The 21,734-nt window shown below is 43.8% G+C and overlaps 1 protein-coding gene across 4 annotated transcripts in view; it reads left to right on the plus strand.

Annotated features, from left to right (window-relative positions):
• Positions 1-21,734, plus strand: part of SUGCT (succinyl-CoA:glutarate-CoA transferase) — a 992,617-nt gene that overhangs the window by 26,100 nt on the left and 944,783 nt on the right. For all 4 annotated transcript variants that reach the window (XM_066584998.1, XM_066585000.1, XM_066585001.1 and 1 more), the window contains exon 6: positions 14,220-14,340. In XM_066584998.1, the coding sequence (XP_066441095.1) occupies positions 14,220-14,340 (121 nt within the window). The remainder of the gene's footprint in view (positions 1-14,219; positions 14,341-21,734) is intronic.

A 21,734-nucleotide genomic window follows, 5' to 3' on the forward strand; every position in this document is an offset into this window, starting at 1 on the left:
GCTGGGATGTGCTAAATACACAAAGAGGCCTGCGCCTCTACATGTATTTAGTGCGCCTGGGAAAACCATACTAAGCCCGGCGTCGCAAATGCAGGGCTTAGCAAATTTCGTCCTATATCTTTATATTTTTGGTAATATCCAATTTAACCCCTTAGTGATCACCCTATCCTGTTTTTACGTCCTGCCATTGCAGGACGTGTATGGAAGGAGACAGCACTGCTATCTCCCTCCATACACCGCAGGTGTCAGCTGTGTATTATGTAATAAAATAGTTATTGTGCACAGAAGATGGAGACAGAAAGTAATTTAAAAAAATTTTATTTCTTTAAAAAAAAGTAGTACAGCAAAAAAAAAAAAACTATACAAGTTTGGTATCGTAGTAATTGTACTGACCCATAGGATAAAGTTATCATGTCATTTTGGTTGCAGATTGTGCACTGTAGAAACAAGATGCACCGAAAGATGGTGGAATGTAGTTTTTTCCCCATTTCTCTCCACTTAGAATTTTTTAAAGGTTTTTCAGTACATTATATGGTACATTAAATAGTACCATTGAAAAATACAACTCCTCCCACAAAAAACAACGAGCCCTCATACAGCGACGGCGATGGATAAATAAAGGAGTCACAATTTTTTTAAAAAGGGGAAGGAAAAAATGAAAATGGGGGGGGGGGGGGAGCAAAAAAGTGTGGTCACTAAGGGGTTAACAAAGAGAGGGCAACCATGTTCTTGTCCTCCCCACACAGCACACCTCTTAAAGGAAGTTCGCTGGCTCCTGTGTGTTCTATAAGCTAAACTTATAGGCTCACAGGAGCTGACTGAATTCAGTGGTGTGAGTTTTATACCTTCCTTCCATGCCATTCCCACACTGTGCGCTCTAAATAGTCCCTGCTGATTACATGCGGCAGACTACTTCTGCGCATGCTATATAGTCCTCTCATTCTATGCATGCGCGCAAGTAGTTCACCAGACCCATTCAACGGGGACTTTCATATCGCACAGTGTGCGAACAACAGGGAAGATGAGTATAATGCTCACATTACTGGATTTAGCCTGTCAGTTCCTAAGAGCCCTTAAGACTAGCTTATGGGGCTGAAAGAAGCAGAGTCTCTTTAACTTCCATGGTCCAGGCCTTTAACTCTGGTCTTTAACTTTAGGTCTTTGATACTGTATACAGATCGAGTGACAGAGCCTGCTCGCTCCTTCACTAAACTTTGGGTGCATCTCCAACTGAAACCTTTCTATGATGCTAGTAAAACACACCTTTGGCTGCATTGCACATTGACTCCATTTGAATCAAACTACTAACCAGCACTTGTCCGTTGTATGTATGTCGGTGCTTCTTATGCTCCACGTCTGGTGACGTCATCCCAGGTCCTACAGTGTATATAAAACACAGAGCCTGACCAACAGAAGGAGAACAAAGTTAGGGCTCTTGGAAGGGCCAAAAATAACAAAATGAGAATACAACTAAGCTGTTATTATCTCAGATACAACTCCACGGTCCTGACAGGAGACACAGACCTACCGCCACCACAGAGATCCGACAGGCTGAAGGACCTGTGGTGACGTCATTACTGTGGGAGGAGCCATTCTGCAGTTTGGTAGAAAGTACTGAATACTGGATAAGCCGACAGCAGCTACCAGGACCTGTTATGATGTCACCATCATGTGATCAACTTTGTGGGTGGAGTCAGGGATCACATGACCGGGGGTGGATCACTGTATGCAGGAGTCTGTTGTGCTGGTGATGTCTGGAAATCAGGATGGATGTGGATGTACCACAACCGTATAAATTGTATGGTTACGAATGCAAGAAGTCTGATCGTCAAAGTGGGTGAGCTTGAAGCGAGAATGACTGATGAAAATTGATATAGTTGGAATAACGGAAACTTGGCTTGATAAGTGCGATTCGGCGGTGAATTTGCAGGGTACAATCTCTTCAGAAGAGACTGTGATGAACAGAAAGGGGAAGGGGTGTGTCTGTATGTTAAATTGTACTTAATGCCGAGGCTGCGAGAAGATATAGGTGTAGGAGATGAAGACATGGAATCTCTGTGGGTAGAAATACAGGGAGAAATAAATAACTAAATACTGATAGGGGTTTTCTATAGGCCACCAAAAGCAACAGAAGAAACTGAAAACTTACTACTAAGGCAGATAGAAGAGGTGTGCAATGAAGTAATTATTATGGGGGACTTTAATTATCCAGATATAACATGGGAAAACAAAACCTACAAATCTCACAGGGGTGACAAGTTCTTGAGAACAATTAATGATTTGCACTGAGAGCACTGACCCTTTAACGAATAATGCAGGAAAAGTCATAGACGCCGATGGGGGAAAGGCAAATCTATTAAATGGTTTCTTTTCAAGTGTATTCACGAACGAAAAGTAAATGTCACACGAGATGCAGGGGAATAAAACGAACCCCCCGCCAAATATTGGATACCTAACACAGGAGGAAGTGCAGAGCCGATTGCAGAGGATTCAAATCGATAAATCGCTGGGTCCAGATGGAATACACCGAAGGGTTTTAAGGGAACTAAGTGATGTGGTAGCTAGACTGCTATTTCTTATATGTATGGATACTATCAAGACCGGCATTGTACCATTGGATTGGCGCATTGCCAACGTGGTTCCAATTTACAAAAAGGGGTCCAAAACAGAGCCTGGTAAGTCTCACTTCAATAATTGGAAAAATATTTGAGGGGTTTCTGAGAGACGCCATCCTGGAATACCTCAAGGCGAACAACGGAATTACTCCTTACCAGCACGAGTTCATGAGGGGTCGATCCTGTCAGACCAATTTGATCAGCTTCTACGATGAAGTAAGCTCTAGACTGGACCTGGGAGAGTCTATTGATCTCCTATATCTGGATTTCTCTAAAGCATTTGCGGCATAATAGGCTGATATATAAAAAGAGACAGCTCAAACTGGGCGAAAAGAAGTGTATCTGGGTAAAGAACTGGCTCAGAAATAAAAAGCAGTGGGTGGTAATAAATGGTTCGTACTCTGATTGGGCCACCGTCGCTAGTGGGGTGCCACAGGGCTCAGTATGAGGCCCCATTCTGTTCCATATATTTATCAACGACCTGATAGAGGGGCTGCACAGTAAAATATCAATATTTGCAGATGATACAAAATTATACAAGACAATTAATACAGTGGAGGAGAATGTGCAGCTACAAAACGACCTAGATAAGCTAGGGGCTTGGGCAGAAAAATGGCAAATGAAGTTCAATGTGGATAAATGTAAGGTTATGCACATGGGCAGGAGAAACGGATGTTACCAATGTACACTAAATGGGAAACAGCCAGGGAAAAGTGAGATGGAAAAAGACCTGGGGCTACTAGTGAATTGTAGATTTAACTGAAGCAACCAATGCCAGTTAGCTGCTGCAAAAGCTAATAGAGTCTAGGGGTGCATTAAAAGAGATATAGGGGCGAGGGATGAGAACATTATTCTTCCACTATATAAGGCACTTGTAAGGCCTCAGATAGAATACTGTTTACAGTTCTGGACACCGGTGCTCAGGAAAGATGTTGCAGTGCTTGAGGGGATTCAAAGAAGGAGAACTAAATTAATAAATGGAATGAGAGGACTGGAATACCCAGAGAGGCTATCGAAATTAGGACTTTTCACCCTGGAAAAAAGACGACTTAGGGGTGATCAAATAACTATGTATAAATACACGAGGGGACAATACTAGGATTTCTCCTGTGATCTGTTTATACCAAGGACTGAGTCAGTAACAAGAGGGCATCCGCTACGTCTAGCAGAAAGCAGGTTTCATCACCAACACAGAAGGGGGTTCTTTACTGTGGAACTCTCTGCCTGAGGACGTGGTGATGGCAAAATCCATAGAGGGGTTTAAGAGGGGACTAGATGCCTTTCACGAGCGGAAGGATATTACAGCATATAGACATTAGGTGACCAGCTTGTTTGTAGTTTCGGGACTTATATTTAGGTAGGAACTATCAAAGGTTGATTCAGGGATTATTGAGATTGCCATTACGGAGTCTGGAAGGAATTTTCCCCCGAATGGGCCAATTGGCTTCCGCATCTTGCAGTTTTTGCCTTCCTCTGGATCAACTAGGGGTTGAAACAGGCTGAACTAGGTGAACATAGGCCGAATGAAGACAAACATACTATGTTACAGCTGGGTCTGTGATATGTGATAATCAGGATGCATGTAGTAGAGCTTTGTGTGTACTGTGTGGGAATCAGGATGGATGTAGTAGAGCTGTGTGTGTAATGTGTGGGAATCAGGATGGATGTAGTAGAGCTGTGTGTGTGTAATGTGTGGGAATCAGGATGCATGTAGTAGAGCTGTGTGTGTGTAATGTGTGGGAATCAGGATGAATGTAGTAGAGCTGTGTGTGTGTAATGTGTAGGAATCAGCATGCATGTAGTAGAGCTGTGTGTGTAATATGTGGGAATCAGGATGCATGTAGTAGAGCTGTGTGTGTGTAATATGTGGGAATCAGGATGCATGTAGTAGAGCTGTGTGTGTGTGTAATATGTGGGAATCAGGATGGATGTAGTAGAGCTGTGTGTGTGTGTAATATGTGGGAATCAGGATGCATGTAGTAGAGCTGTGTGTGTGTAATATGTGGGAATCAGGGTGGATGTAGTAGAGCTGTGTGTGTAATCAGGATGGATGTAGTAGAGCTGTGTGTGTGTAATGTGTGGAATCAGGATGGATGTAGTAGAGCTGTCTGTGTAATGTGTGGGAATCAGGATGGATGTGGTAGAGCTGTCTGTGTAATGTGTGGGAATCAGGATGCATGTAGTAGAGCTGTGTGTAATGTGTGGGAATCAGGATGCATGTAGTAGAGCTGTGTGTAATGTGTGGGAATCAGGATGAATGTAGTAGAGCTGTGTGTGTGTATTGTGTGGGAATCAGGATGAATGTAGTAGAGATGTGTGTGTGTAATGTGTGGAAATCAGGATGAATGTAGTAGAGCTGTGTGTGTGTAATGTGTGGGAATCAGGATGAATGTAGTAGAGCTGTGTGTGTAATGTGCGGAATCAGGATGGATGTAGTAGAGCTGTGTGTGTGCAATGTGTGGGAATCAGGATGGATGTAGTAGAGCTGTGTGTGTAATATGTGTGGAATCAGGATGGATGTAGTAGAGCTGTGTGTGTGTAATGGGTGGAATCAGGATGCATGTAGTAGAGCTGTGTGTGTGTAATGTGTGGGAATCAGGATGAATGTAGTAGAGCTGTGTGTGTAATGTGTAGAATCAGGATGGATGTAGTAGAGCTGTGTGTGTGTAATGTGTGGGAATCAGGATGCATGTAGTAGAGCTGTGTGTGTGTGTAATATGTGGGAATCAGGATGGATGTAGTAGAGCTGTGTGTGTGTAATATGTGGGAATCAGGATGGATGTAGTAGAGCTGTGTGTGTAATGTGTGGAATCAGGATGGATGTAGTAGAGCTGTGTGTGTAATGTGTGAAATCAGGATGGATGTAGTGGAGCTGTGTGTGTGTGTGTGTGTGTGTGTGTAATGTGTGGAATCAGGATGGATGTAGTAGAGCTGTGTGTGTGTAATGTGTGGAATCAGGATGAATGTAGTAGAGCTGTGTGTGTAATGTGTGGATATCAGGATGCATGTATTAGAGCTGTGCGTGTAATATGTGTGGAATCAGGATGGATGTAGTAGAGCTGTGTGTGTGTAATGGGTGGAATCAGGATGCATGTAGTAGAGCTGTGTGTGTGTAATGTGTGGGAATCAGGATGCATGTAGTAGAGCTGTGTGTGTGTAATGTGTGGGAATCAGGATGAATGTAGTAGAGCTGTGTGTGTAATGTGTAGAATCAGGATGGATGTAGTAGAGCTGTGTGTGTGTAATGTGTGGGAATCAGGATGCATGTAGTAGAGCTGTGTGTGTGTTATGTGTGGGAATCAGGATGGATGTAGTAAAGCTGTTTGTGTGTGTAATGTGTGGGAATCAGGATGCATGTAGTAGAGCTGTGTGTGTGTGTGTGTAATGTGTGGGAATCAGGATGCATGTAGTAGAGCTGTGTGTGTGTGTGTGTGTGTGAATCAGGATGCATGTAGTAGAGCTGTGTGTGTGTGTGTGTGGGAATCAGGATGGATGTAGTAGAGCTGTGTGTGTAATGTGTGGGAATCAGGATGCATGTAGTAGAGCTGTGTGTGTGTGTGTGTGTGAATCAGGATGCATGTAGTAGACCTGTGTGTGTGTGTGTGTGTGTGTGTGTGTGTGTGTGTGTGGGAATCAGGATGGATGTAGTAGAGCTGTGTGTGTAATGTGTGGGAATCAGGATGCATGTAGTAGAGCTGTGTGTGTGTGAATCAGGATGCATGTAGTAGAGCTGTGTGTGTGTGTGTGTGTGTGGGAATCAGGATGGATGTAGTAGAGCTGTGTGTGTAATGTGTGGGAATCCGGATGCTTGTAGTAGAGCTGTGTGTGTAATGTGTGGGAATCAGGATGCACGTAGTAGAGCTGTGTGTGTAATGTGTGGGAATCAGGATGCATGTAGTAGAGCTGTGTGTGTAATTTGTGGGAATGAGGATGCATGTGGTAGAGCTGTGTGTGTAATTTGTGGTAATAAGCATGGGTGTTGTTGAGCTCTTTGTGTGTAATGTGTGTGAATCAGGATGGATGTAGTACAGCTGTGTGTGTAATGTGTGGGAATCAGGATGGATGTAGGACAGCTGTGTGTGTAATGTGTGGGAATCAGGATGGATGTAGGACAGCTGTGTGTGTAATGTGTGGGAATCAGGATGGATGTAGGACAGCTGTTTTTGTGATGCCTGGGGATCAGGGTGGATGAATGTAGCACAGCTGTGTGGTGCATTGACCACCTAAAACACTGGTACTATAATTTCCTAATAATTACTAGTTGTTATACTGTTAATGGGTAGAATATAGAAACTTTCACGGTAATATTGGGCCATACTTGCTTCATTGCTGTACAAGTCTCTTTGTGTAGCCCATACAGCCCCAATTAAAGGGATCTCCACTATCTGCAAACATTTCAGCCTGGTCAAATACATTTGAGTACACATTCACCCCATATCACTGGTCAAAAGCTTTTACTGTGCCATAAACTCTCAGTTTCCTGCAAAGCTCAGCAGACTTACGTCAAAATCTAGTTGAGAATATATAGATTGTAGGATCGCTGGAACCCTATATTCAAATGTTTTGCATCATTGCTAGCAGTGCGGCATTTTAAAAAATTAACTAGTCTTATAAAGGGAACTACCTCCTGCCGCTGGTTGACAGACCTATCCGCATGCACAGTAACATGGAGAGTCCTTTTAGTCGGCTTCGGGAGGTTGCAGTTAATAAATGAATATTGTCCCCACTCTGAATTGTGCTATGAAGTTTCAAAAGTAAGATTTCCAAAATAGCTGAAGGGATTGGTATAAGTGACAGATTTCTGAAATCAGTGTGTCTGTCACAATACCATGCTTCCTGTAAATAGGGACCCGTAAGGGACCTGATGGATTCCCTTTAAACGCTGCATAGGCTCCATGAATCATGTCTGGTGGGAGATGAAGAGACAATGAGAGCGGAATGACTGATCAATTTCTGGATAACAGAAACTGAAGGCAGTGGGAAGAGCCTAGTACACAGCCAACTAAAGCCGAGTGTCCACGGGCGGGACAGAATATCGCAAGCGATATTCCGCCGCGGGGGAGCACTAATGTCACAGCGATCTCCCACAATGAATCTATCTTAATGATAGGTTCATCACAGCATGCTGAGATTTTTAGACACAAGCGGAAAATCGCAAGCGATTGTACATTAGGCTCGCGTACATTAGGCTGCGCTTGTAACTACTTTTACCATCTATGTCTCCCATGAACTCATGTAAGACCTCTGGGGGTCATTTACATTTGTATATTTTTTTTTTTATTTCACACTTTTCTACTGTAGCTGGGGCATCCATAGGAGCCCCAGTTACAGGGGAAAACATCCCCTGTGGTGACAATAGGTAGAGCTGATCGGGGCCTGCTAGGACCCTGCAGCTCTGCTGTGACAGGGGGACCAAGCGGTCACATGATCGCCGGGTGGCATAGTGGAAGAAACACTTCCACTTTCACTTCTTAGTACATAGCTCTCATTGAGCAGTATGTACCCGGGAAAGGAGAAGGCAGAAGTGGTTAAAAACAGCTTCTCCCTTCTTCTCCGGATCCTCAGATTTGAGTAACAGCTAAGGACTCAACCTGCTTGATTAAAGCCCTGCATATTTACCGTGCTTGGTCCTTAAGGGGCTAACTATTCAGCGCATGTGTATGTATATACCAACTGAATGTCCCAACATACAGTTAGGGCTCCCACACACTTGTGTTTTTGGTGCATTGCGTTGTATTGCGTTCTTAACATTAGAAAGTCCCATTGACAATCGCGTTAACAAAAAACGCAAACACAAGTGTGTGGGAGTCTTTATGCTACCATATGCCATAACATTTTATTCAATAGACTCTTATTTTATAAAATTGTATATGCTTTTGTTTTTTTTAATAACTCCTTTTTATTAACATTTTCCGTGGATTACATACATGGGTGTATAAATCAAATAGGTTTACATATATATCGCATTCCATGAATTTTTCTGCAATAAAATTTACATTGTATATTTCTTATATGCGTGGTCTTCTCTACATCGCAGATATGTCACCTTTTATCTCTATCCCCGATAGAGTTGTATCCGTTCTCCCAAATACTGTAATCCTTATTAACCAAACAAAACAAAACACAAATTAAACCATATTATTGTCAACTGTCCGCATACTGATCCACAATCTAGGTCTCCTGCGATCGTCTCTTCTCATGTTATTCTCAATCTTCCCAACTTATTCATGTCTTTCTGACTGTAGTACCATGTTGTGTTAGTAAATTGTAACATGCATTCTTTAATTTCGTTATGGTCAAGGAATTTCTCTATGAATACTCTCCATTTTTTGAAAAATTTTGGTGCTTGGGATTCCACCTTCCGTTCTATTTCAATTCTTTCCATTTTTAGGAGGTATTTTAGTTGTTGTGTGACCTCTTCTATCCTCGGGGGTTTAGATTGTAACCAGCTGTTGAGAATACATCTCTTGCTAATCAGAAGTATAGTGTGGGTCATTGTAGCTTTTTTTGTCTGTTCGGGAAGTATGTGGAGTATAAAAGTTTGTGGTGTTAGCTGAAGGGGTTGTCCTCCCATGTCCTGCACCATTTTTTGAATCTCTACCCAATAGGTAATAATCTTTGGGCAGTGCCAGATGCCGTGTAAGAAGTCTGAGTTGGGCGATGCACATCGGGGGCACGCCTGTAACCTTTCCGGGCCATTAGAATTTTGGGGTTTATCAAACCCATAAATCGCTCCATGCATTATTTTGAAATATGTTTCTCTCCACCTTTCGTTCGTTATCGCCCTTCTTACTGAGTTCCAACTTCTGATTATTCCTTCGGGTATTTCCTGATCTTGTAGGTCACGTATCCACTGTTTAAATATGTTCGACCCATTTTCCCTCACCCACGCCTCCCTAAACCTAGAATACAGTGTTGAAATTGAGTTTTTATAAGAGTTGTTATTTACTAGAATATCTATAGGATTAGAGACTGCCTCTTTTGAAATATCAGTTAATCTATTTCCTAGGAAGTTTTTAACTTGTACGTACGGGAGGAAGTGGGATGCGGGTAGGTTGTATTCCTCGCACATTTCTTTGTAGTTTTTATATCTTGGGAGTTCCAGGTGAATGAGGTGTACCTTTAGGATACCCTTCTGCTGCCAAATTTTAAACATTTTGTTTTCCCGTCCCTCTTTAAATTCAGGGTGGTTCCATAGATCCATGTGCTTGGAAATTTTAAATGGTAGGGCGTATAGTTTGCGGACTATCTTCCATGCTGCTATGGTATCTTTGGCCATGACTGAGTGTTTGCTCTCTATAGGTAAATTGGAAAAGTTTGTGTGTAGGAGGGCATTTAGGCTCCATGGGCCGAGTAGTTCCGACTCTAGATCATTATTGGAAATGCTATTAGACCCTCTTAGCCAATCCAGGGAGTGTCTTGTGAGGCTGGCTACATTATACATTCGAATGTCTGGGAAGTTTAGACCTCCCTCCGTCTTGGGGAGCATCAGCTTTTTTAGGGCTATGCGTGGACGTTTCCTTGACCATAAAAAGGATGTGAATGCCGTGTGGAGTTTCCCTAAGTCTCTTCTTTGTAGCAGAAGAGGTATTGTCTGTAGTGGGTATAATAATCTTGGAAAACTGATCATTTTCACTAGATGGCTTCTGCCCAAGAAAGAAAGTGGGAGGTTATTCCATTTATCTAGTTCTTTAACTATTTTTTGTATCAAGGGGGAAAAGTTTAATGAATATATGGATTCTGGTCTTTTGCCTATATGTATTCCCAAGTATTTGATGCTACTTTTGGCTGTATTTACTGGGCAGTTTTTAAAGGATGTGCCCAGTAGTCTATTCCGGGGCGAGATATCCAACAGGTCACATTTTGTAGTGTTGACTTTGAAACCTGATTTTTCCCCAAAAGCTTTTAGTAGGTCAAATACCCTAGGTAAATCGGTAAGCGGCCGACCCAGGGCTATCAGAATATCATTGGCGAATAGCATAGTTTTAACTGTTTTGTTCCGAATTTTGATGCCCTCAATTTCTGTAGAGCATTCTAAGAGTCTCGCCAGGGGTTCTATTGCTAAATTAAATAATAGTGGGGATAACGGGCACCCCTGTCTGGTGCCTTTTTGCAGCGGGAATTTTTGAGAGAGGAAGCCTGGTGTATGTATTTGCGCTTGTGGGGAGGAGTATAAGTTCCACAAATATGAGCAGAATGGACCCTCAAAACCCATCCTGTCCAATTCTATTTTTAGCCAAGGCCATAGGACGTTATCGAAGGCCTTCTCTGCGTCTATCGCAAGAAGGGCCGGAGAGGGGTGGGTCAAGGGGTGTACTTTGATATCGTCTAATATTGTCAAGATTTTCCTTAAGTTCGTAGTGGCCGAGCGTCCCTTTGTGAAACCTGCTTGCAGTGGGGAGATTATCTAGGGCATGATATTTGCCAGTCGGTTAGCCATAATTTTTGCCATCAGTTTTAGGTCTGTATTAATTAGGGATATTGGTCTGTAAGATTTTACATCCATTGGGTCTTTTCCCGGTTTGGGAAGTAGTTTGATATGGGCTGTGTTCATTTCCGATGGGATAGGACTGTCTTTCATAAGGTTTCAAGTAGTGGGGTTGTTTGGTCTTTTAGTATCTTGAAGAATTTACCTGTATATCCATCTGGGCCAGGGGCCTTGTTATTTCCCAGATTTGTTATATTTTCTTTGATCTCCGTTTGAGATATGCTGGAGTTTAGTTCCGCCTTTTGGTTTTCGGTTAGTGAAGGCCAGGGTATATTTGAGAACATGTCGTTTTCCATTACTATGTCTGTTTTGTGTGTGGGAGTAGAGGTTTGAATAAAAGCTGAAAAATAGGTGGTTAATTGCTTGTGGGTGGGTTTGTGTTTTCCCGGAGGTATCTTTCAGGCCCATTATGTTGGATCTATAGCGGGGTCCCCTTGCTAGGTTAGCCATTATTTTCCCCGCCTTGTTTCCATATTTAAATAACTTTGCTTCCTTGCGCGAGTATAGTAGTTGTTCTCTTTTATGGAGCCATGCTTTATATGACTCTTTCGCCGCCTTCCATTTTTGTTTGTTATGCTCGTTTGAGTTATTTTGGAATTGAGTATATGCTTCTCGTAGTTGTTTGCAATGGGGAGAGCCAAGACGGGGGCGGGGCTAATTCTCGGACCTTAGTCCCGCCCCCGTCCCGCCTCTCCTCATTGAAAATAGTGCAGAGGGGCGGAAAGGAGGCAGAGAGGGGGCGGGAGCTCAGTTCCTGCTCTGAGGCTCTTCCATCCTCCCCCCCCTGCACACAAGAAGATCGTATATCGGTCCCGGCTGCAGAGAGAAGAACTGCGCATGCGCGGATGAGAAGGGGCTCGTTCCCGCGCCGACAAGAGCTGCTGCGGCCCGACAAGAAGAAGAGAAGATTCTTGTGGTAACCAGGGACGACGGAGGAGCAACACAGGGGGGGGGCATCCCTTCAGGTAAGTCCAAAACTTCTGTTTGCTTCATTTTCCATGCACAATGTATATTACAAAGTGCATGGAAATGGGCAAACAGAAGTAATGAGACCTAATGTTTATGGCCGGACAACCCCTTTAAGTTCTCTCCAGGTGTCTTTAAGCCTGAAGGTGTGTAAGAAGTTTTGCAGATTGGAGTCCTGATATCTGATGCTGTCCCCTCTCATGCCCTGGTTGCGGCGATCTTCTGCTGTTTTAACTGTTGCAGTGAAGTCCCCTCCCACTATTTTATGGGCTTCCGTGTCAGTGAGTAGCCTGTCGGTTAATTCTGCTAAAAGCCGTTTGTTATTTGTGTTAGGGCCATATACATTGTACAAGCTGAAGTTTTCTGCTCCCACTTTTATACGCAGATTTACAATCCTCCCCTCTGTGTCATGACACTGGTCTTGTATTGCAAGTTTCAAACCGTTTCTAATGAGAATCAGCACCCCTGCTTTTGAGTGTACTGATGGTGATCCATATACCTCCCCTACCCAAAGTCTTCGCATACGGAAGAAGTCTTCTTTAGTTAAGTGGGTTTCTTGGAGTAACGCTATATCTTATGCTTTTGTTTTGTTATATATTCTTTGCGCACCTTTTGGACATATTAGGGGTCAGTTAAAGCCTGATAATGCATAAGCTAAATTCATATAAAAAAGAGATGTGAGTTTACTTATAGGGGTTGTGCCAAGTTATAAAATAATTCCTGATTCTCAGGAGAGGAGATTACTCTATGCCTGCGGGGGTCTGACAGCTGGGACCCCAACCGATCCTGAGAACTCTGGGTCTGGTCAGTCTCTGAGAGAATGGAATGGAGGCCGCGAGAATACTGAGTTCAAGTGCTTTGGCCATCTCCGGCATTGTCACTCGGAGACCGAGCGGATCCCTGTCCCCCAATAGATTTAAGGAAAGCTGGATACCCAGCTATAAACATTGAACCACCTGGGACAGATGGGTGAATGGAATCCGAGACAAAAGTGAGGACAGCCACTCCCCCTTCCAATACAATGCATACAAAAAACAAGTCAGCACTTTCATCAAATTAATTATGTGCACCTTCACATTTATTTATTGAAAGTGCTGACTTTTTTTGTATGTATTGTATTGATGGGGGAATGCCAGCGCTTGCTTTTATTTTGTACACCGTTCGCCCACCTGTCCCTGCTATATTTTCTTTGAGTCCATTGGAGGCTTTTGACACAGAGAGAGGCCCCTTTTAAGAGCTAGTTCCAATTGGGTTTGCTTAGACGTGGTGGATGGGCCCATACTCTTTGATCAAAATATGTGCTAAAAACCTTGTATTTTTATGTGGTTTGTATAAACAGTTGTGCAATTATATTCAGATATTACATATGTATGAGTGCTGAGGCATGTGTTTCTCTTACTGTGTTTGTTGCAGCCGTGGCTTGTGTGCACAATCACATGATCTATTTGTTGACTGTTTTTGTGGATCCCTGTTCTCCTGATAAATGGGTGTTCCAGTGATCAGACCCCCACCAATTTTAAAGTTATTCCCTATATTATGGATAGGTTGATAACTTTATAACTTGGCACAGCCTGTTTAAAAGGAGTTGCACCTTGCGACAGGGAGAAGGAGACTACAATAGAGCTGCGGCCACGCATGAACAGTCAGCACTCCATTCAGTCTGATGTCATTATGGGTGGGAGAAGCGATCCCACAGTCACGAGAAGAGGGGTACAAGGGATCCCCAGTTCTCAGTATCTGTGGGGGTCACAGAATTGAGAACCCCACAAATCAGACTTTTATCACCTATACCTAGAAGGCTGTCTTGGTACAACCACATTAAAATTTAAAAATTCTAATCTACGATGTTCCCAATATTTTCCTACATTTCAGTGTAAGCTTCACTCTCGCAGCCCATGGTGTTCTCTTTATATACATACATCTTCAATGCAGTTCATTTCTCTTGAAGATCATGTTGGTTTTTATATATTCTTATAAAAGGTTAATTTAATTTTCTGATTTAAAAAAATATATATTCCTAGCCGTGTTTTACATCTGTAGCAGAAGCGACATTTAAGGCTCTTGGAGTTTACAGCAGGCAGATTAGCAGAGTTCACAGCTTGGGCTAGATCTAGTCTATTCATGTAATTACTGTAATATTTATGTTTCAGCTTGCAGAAGCCTGTGATGTTCTCATAGAAAATTACATTCCTGGAAAGCTAGCTGCAATGGGTTTAGGCCATGAAGACCTGATGAAAACAGCCCCTCATATTATATATTGCTCCATCACAGGTAACATTCTGCAAAGTTCGCTTTTTTTTTTGCTTTTAATATTGTAGACTTTAGCTCGGTTGCAGTAACTGATTCTGAGATTGTTCACAGTGCAGATTTGCTCTGGAACCGCTTTCTGATAAAGAAATGTGACTCGTTTTTTTGTTACACATGTAAACACAAATATGGTTAAAGGGGTTGTCCCGCGAAAGCAAGTGGGGGGTATACACTTCTGTATGGCCATATTAATGCACTTTGTAATGTACATTGTGCATTAATTATGAGCCATACAGAAGTTATTCACTTACCTGTTCCGTTGCTGGTGTCCCCGTCTCCATGGTGCCGTCTAATCTTCAGCGTCTAATCGCCTGATTAGACACGCTTGCGCAGTCCGGTCTTCTCTCTTCTGAATGGGGCCGCTCGTGCCAGAGAGCGGCTCCTCGTAGCTCCGCCCCGTCACGTGTGCCGATTCCAGCCAATCAGGAGGCTGGAATCGGCAATGGACCGCACAGAAGACCTGCGGTCCACCAAGGGTGAAGATCCCGGCGGCCATCTTCACAAGGTAAGTAAGAAGTCACCGGAGCGCGGGGATTTGGGTAAGTACTACCCGTTTTTTTTTTTTTATCCCTGCATCGGGTTTGTCTCGCGCCGAACGGGGGGGGGCTATTGAAAAAAAAAAAACGTTTCGGCGCTGGACAACCCCTTTAACTTCAGAACCAGAGCAATGTCAATGTACTGAGCTGACAAATGTTTCTGTATTCTAGAAGTTGCGCATGCTTCACCAAATATGCTCGTTTATGAAAAAAATCAAACACCTAGAAGGAGTTGTCAGAACCTAACAAAACCTTCTCTGGGTGATTGTAACTTTGATATAAATGATTACAGTTTTAAAGAAAAAGGATGCTTTATTGTAAAAACTTAAAGGGGTTGTTCTAGCGGCCCCATTCAACAGAACAGAAGAGCAGACTGTGCTAGCGCGTCTAATCGAGGGAGAAGAAGGCTTCAGTCGGCGCCATGGAGACGGGGACGCCAACACCGGAGGGGGTAAGTGTATAATTTCTGTATGGCCAATATTTAATGCACGATGTATATTACAAAGTGCATTAATATGGCCATACAGAAGTGCTTTACCCCACTTGCTTTCGTGGGACAACCCCTTTAACACTTGAAGGAAAGCTCTAATTCCTTGTACCTCCTCTAGCTTGGATACAAGATGCGACACGGACGGGCATGGAGGGGCTAGTACCCTGTTGGGCCACCTCTCACTAGGATACAAGATATGATACGGGTTGGCATGGAGACTCTAGTACCCTGTTGGGCCTTCTCTAGCTTGGATTCAATATGTGATACGGGTGGGCATGGAGGCTCTAGTACCCCATTGTACCTCCTCTAGCTTGAATGCAAGCTGTGATACGAGTGGGCATAGAGGCATACAGGCTCTGTATGGTATCCTGCGGCATATCGTTCCACATTTCCTGTAATTTAGCCTCTAGATCGTGCAAACTTGTACTCTGTCAAAGTTGGCATCCCAGATAGTTCCATACATGTTCTATTGGCGATTAAATCTGGCTACTGGGCAGGCCACTATAGTGTGACAATGTTGTGGGAGCTTCCTGTGACCCCCTTGTGTGTGCGCGGCCGAGCATTATCCTGTTGCCTCTTGGAAGCCGCCATGAGAGGAACACATGTGGCTGCAGAATGTCCTGACCATATCTCTGACCTGTCATCATTGTCCCTTGTACCACTACTAGGGGGGACTGACTGTCGTATGCGATGCCCCCCTAGACCATCACACCAGCAGGGAGCAGTGTACCGCTCCAGAGCAGAGGCAGGATTGAGCAGCTCACCCCAAGGTCTCCAACATGAACACAGCTGTCGTCAGCGCCCAAATTAAACTTGGATTAGTTGCTGAAGAAAACCATGTTCCAGTCTGTAACGTCCAGTTTAGTCATTCATGACACCACTGCAAAAGGAGCCAATGGACGGTGGGTGTCAAAGGCAGTATATGTAATGGGCGCCATTTTACTGGAAATGGTTTCAACAGACACATGGGTCTGTAACGATGGCCCCACCTGTTTATGGATGGCAGACAACAAAACAGTTGGAGCTGCTCATGCTTGTCGGACGATCAGACAATCCTCTCTACTGGTGGTCTGTCGAGAGCATTCTGAGTTCGTTTGTCTTGTGTGCTCTCATGCATCCACTGGTCCCAACACCTAACAGTCTGGTCAGAACGGCCGGTGGGGGACAATTCATCGATACGACCATCCAGCTTATCACATCCCAATAATGCGCCCCTCTCAGACTCTGGTAACGGGGTGAAATCTCTTCTCTGTGTCGTAGAGGCGACTAGTAGTCAACAAGCTCTACACAAGCGAAATAAGAAGTCCCTACACACAAGGAGCCTTTTATAGGCCAAGCGGGGAACCACTTTTAGAGCCTCGGGTGGCAAGCCCGTTCATCTAATCACCCCAATTCTTATCATTTGTATATCTGGAACTTCATGCCGAGTTCTGCAGCAAAACGACAGCTTCTTCTGGGGGCCGGATTGTTTTTTTTACAATTAGTGTACAAACTGCTAGATGTGTTGTTATGATGACCTGCAATGGGCATGTAAACGTCATATAAAATCAGTGGTTTCTGTAGTCCAAAGCGGGGATACACTGTGCGTTTACTATGTTGAACAAGTATTTTATAGCTTAAATGGGTTGTCCACTTCTCACAGTTTTTAGTGTTTTTCTTTATTTATAGAAATCTAGGACCGTGGAGAATCCTACAATAGGGCATCATGCATAGGTTAACACGGGAAGATGTGCAAGTGACCAGTGAGCAAATCAAGATCAGGCAAATGTTTGTGTTAGATTATTGGGTTGTGTAAAGGTCCATTTAGACTCCAAATCTACAGTTAGTTGTCTACTTACTATTTGCTTTGCATGTTGCAGTAAGTTTGGTTAACCTACCAGAAAGTTCAATCTTAAAGGGGTTGTGCCAAGATGGCATCCACCGTTCTTATGCCATATTAAGGTATATGAGCATTATAGATCGGGGTTCACTGCTCGGGGCTCCGCAGGGAAAATGTCAGGCTGGCTGCGGCTTACCCTAGCAAAATGAACTGTTTGCTGGTGGTTCCAAGAGGGTTAATATTATACCTGATTTTCTGAAGAATCTTATAGGCCAGTTTATGTTGGTTATTGACAGGGGTCTTGTGGGAGGGAATAAGACAGAACGAAGAAAAGCCCATTGGCCCTTCACACTCTATTGCTACTTTTGCTAGCAGTAGATGATTTGTTGTTGGTAAAGGTGTCAAGTTTTTTGGCCTCCATGCATAGGATCATAATATTATGTTTCAATTGATGTATGTCTTCATGCCAAAGATGCTAAGCCATTTCTCTTGGTTATGTATCCAAATGCCATTAATCAATTAGCAATATTCAACATGCATGTATGTCCGATGTGCACGTGTTTTATATAAAGCCGACTCGGAAGCGATGCCTGCTCCATACACAGCGGGTGTGAGCTGTCCTTAACCCCTTAGTGACAGCCCCATTGCTTTTTTACGTCCTTTTTACGTGGGCTTTAATCCTAGAGGGCATAAAAACAAACATCCTCTTTGGATTAAAGCCTTGCAGGCTATGGACATGACAGCTCCATGTTGTCGGTGCCCGCAGGTAGCCGACAACATGGAGCTGTCATCCTGGGCTGCGGGAAGGCCCCCACCTCCGCAATGCGATCGGCTCCAGTGGATAGCCCCGCTCATAATAAAGTAAATAAAAAGTGAAAAAAAGATTGAGTTTCAGCTCCCCTCATGGATCGCAAGCATGAGGGGGGCTGAAACTCTTCACCTAGGTCCCCGGTGATCCCCCACGCTGTAACAGGCCCTCCGCCGTATTCTGCACATGCGCGCCAGGGAAAAGATGACGGTGCATGCGCAGAAGTTTAACATTTCTTGGCTCTCAGTCTTTTGAAGGTAGCCAAAAGACAGGAGATGTCACCAAAGGTTAACGGCGATCACGAAAAAGTTGAAAAAAGTTAAATAAAGTAAATTTTCTCCTCCCCCCCATGAATCAGATCCATGAGAGGAGGTGAAAATACTCACCCGCCTCCTTCGTGATTTCCCGCGGTGTTCTGCACCTGCCATGGGCTTCTGCGCATGAGCACCAAGGAAAACTTGTGGCACATGCGCAGAAGCCCTGATCAACCAGGAGATTTAAAATCTCCTACCTACAGATAGCCGGGAGCCAATAGATGTCACGGGGGCCGCTAATTCAATGGATAGTGGCGATCACGAAGAAGTTGAAAAAAAGTGAATTATGTGAATCTGACGGATCTGATCTGTGGGAGGAGATGAAAATGTCCCCTAAAGCCCCCAAAAGTGCCGGTAATAACGGCCGATCTGCGCATGCGCTGCCAAAATGATGGAGTAGAAACTAATGCCAAAGTTGCCTTTGGCATAGTGACCTGCAGGGACCAAAGTAATTGGTCCCTGCTGACATGGGTGGCTGTGATATACCTATCACAGCCATCCATGTCATTTGATTAATAAAATATGGGACACTGTTAGTCCTGCATATCTTTCTCCTGTCACTGAGAGAAATTTGTGAGAGGATTGAGATAGCAGAGAAACACCGTCTCCCATTGAGAAAGTTAAACCCCCCCCCCCCCAAAAAAACCTCATCATCCCGTCATCACCGCCTCTCGTACCCTAATATCCCCGCTATACCCATGTCCTTTTTTTTGTGTGGTTACATTATTTTTTCATTTTGTCTACCTTCATTAAAAGAAAATTCTAAAATTGAGCGTAGGCGTTACAGCGCTGAGCAAGCGTACGCGCTGCTCTTCGCCAGTAGTTCTGGTAGCGATACCAGAACTGAGGCAGACAAGGAGATTTTTTCTGACAGCGACGACTCTGCCTCTAGCGCCATGGAGGTTGAGGAAGGGGTTGGGGCGGCAGGGCCAAGTAATGCGGTGCCTGCCACAGTGTGGAGTTCTGCCAATTTGTTTTCGCCCTGCATCCCCGAATTTAACGCGACTCCGGGCGTCAATATGGACGTCGCAAATTTTACCCCTTTTAATTTTTTTAATTTATTCATCACTTACAGCGTCCTAGAGCTTATTGTCCAGCAGACTAATATCTACGCTGGACAGTATATTATTGCGCACCCACGTCGGTATATTCTAAGACGTGGACCCCCATAAATATCCCAGGCCTGAAAAAATTCATGGGAATTGTCCTTTTATTGGGACTTGTTAAAAAATTGTCCATACGGTCCTATTGGTCTGCTAGCGCTGTTCACGTGAGCCCTATGTTTGCATCTGTAATGCCCTGCCAGCGATTTGAGAATACAATGCGATTTTTCCATTTTGCCGATAACACACAAATCCCCCCCCAGAAATGACCCTGCATATGATAGATTGTGCAAATTGAGGCCCCTAATTGTTTTATTAAAAGATTCCTTTAAGAATATTTATACCCCAGACGAGTCGCTCATGAGCTTTAAGGGCCGTCTATCCTTTCAGCAATTTTTACCATCAAAACGCGCTTGATAGCGTTAAGCTTTATAAAGTTTGTGAGAGCATGACAGGGTATACAGGCAATTTGTTTTTCTTTTTTAATTTATGAGGGCAGAGACCACCATCTAAATCCCCCTTACTGTCCGAAAAGTATCGGCATAAATGGAAAAATCATGTGGAATCTCGTGGGCCCATTTTTAAATAAAGGGTACCACATTTATACAGATAATTACTACACTAGTATCCCACTTCATAAAACGTGACACGCCGCAGACACAGGGGCCTGCGAAACTGTGCGCAAAAATAGAGTGGTGTTCCCACAATCCCTGGCGCCCAGACACGTAGAAAGGGAAGCGCCTTAGGTGATGGCAAATGACCCCTTGCTTGCCATAAAGTGGGATGACAAAAAAGATGTGTACACGCCATCAACTGTGCACACAGAGACCTGCGTTGCAGTAAGGGAATGCGGAAAAGAAAACCTGTCTGTGTCGCACACTACAATAAATTTATAGGGGATGGGGCATTGATCTGTCGGACCAGGCGCTTTAGCCATATCTTGTAAAGCGCAAAACAAGAGCCTGGTTTAAGGGGTAGCGATCTACCTGATACAGATCGCTACATATAATACGCAGGGGATTTTTAAATCATCCAGGGGCACGCTGAGCTTCCTCCAGTTCCAGGAGCAGCTTTGTAGAGCACCTTTTATTGGAGACCACCACACCTCAGGATGCAGTACAGTCCGAGGAGGTGCGAAGGCTTACGGAGCATCCCATCCCTGAAACTGCATGCAGAAAATACCCCCCCAAAAAAGTGTCGGTCTGCAGCAAACAAGGGAGGATGAGGGATACCCAATTTTATCGCTTCATGTGTCCATCCAAACCAGGTCTCTGTAATTATCCCTGCTTTGAAACCTACCACACAATCTTACATTATTAATTTTATTTAGCATATAGGAAACGCCAAAGGGGGGGATTGTTTTTAGGGAGTCTTATTTTTGTTTTGCAATGGGGCCTGGAATTTAATAAGTTGCACCCCGAAATCCAATAGGTGGTCCCTCTATTATAGGCCTAGCAATGTGTCCTGTATGCAGATTGGGGCTACAATGGGGGTATTGCTGAACATAGAAGAACTAGTGCTAAACAATTTGGGGTGCGTCTCCCCAGTTTTCCCTGCTTAAAAAAAACTCATGAAAGTGACAAATTTGTGAAAAAAATGATTTTTTTAAACTTTTCACTTGATTTTTAATAATTTGCAAAAAAAAATGTGAAGGCCGAATGCTCAGTACATCCCTACATGAATTTGTTAAGGGGTTTAGTTTTCAAAATGGGGTCATTTGTGGGGGGTTCTCTATGGTTTTGGCTGCTCAATGGCTCTACAAGTGGGCAATGGGGCCTAAAAAGCCTTTAAGCAAAATTTCTGTTCTGATAGCCACCGGCTGCTCCTTTCATTTTGGGCCCCGTTGTGCATCCAGACATAGGATTAGGGCCACTTAGTGTATGTTTCTGAACACGGAACAAACGGGGGTATCAATTTTGGGGTGCAAGCCTTTTCTTTCTTATGTGTGCTGTACAAAAAACCTTTTTATTAAAATGGCACAATTGCCAAAAAAATGAAAATTGTGATTTTGTTTCCCTCCTGCTTTGCTTGAATTCATTCAAAAACTGTGGGGTCAAAATTGGCAGTACACCCCTAGATAAATTTGTCGGGGTTCTTTATGGTTTTGGCCGCTTAAGGGCTCTACAAGTGTGCATTGGGGCCTAAATCACCTTCAAGCTAAATGTCTGTTCTGAAATCCACTGACTACTCCTTTCTTTTTGGGCCTGGTTGTACATACGGATATAAGACTAGGGCCACAATGGGTATGTTTCTGAAAAGAGGACACACAGGGGTATCCATTTTGGGGT

The sequence above is a fragment of the Eleutherodactylus coqui genome, chromosome 12, assembly GCF_035609145.1.
Source record: "Eleutherodactylus coqui strain aEleCoq1 chromosome 12, aEleCoq1.hap1, whole genome shotgun sequence".
NCBI classification, from domain to species: Eukaryota; Metazoa; Chordata; class Amphibia; order Anura; family Eleutherodactylidae; genus Eleutherodactylus; species Eleutherodactylus coqui.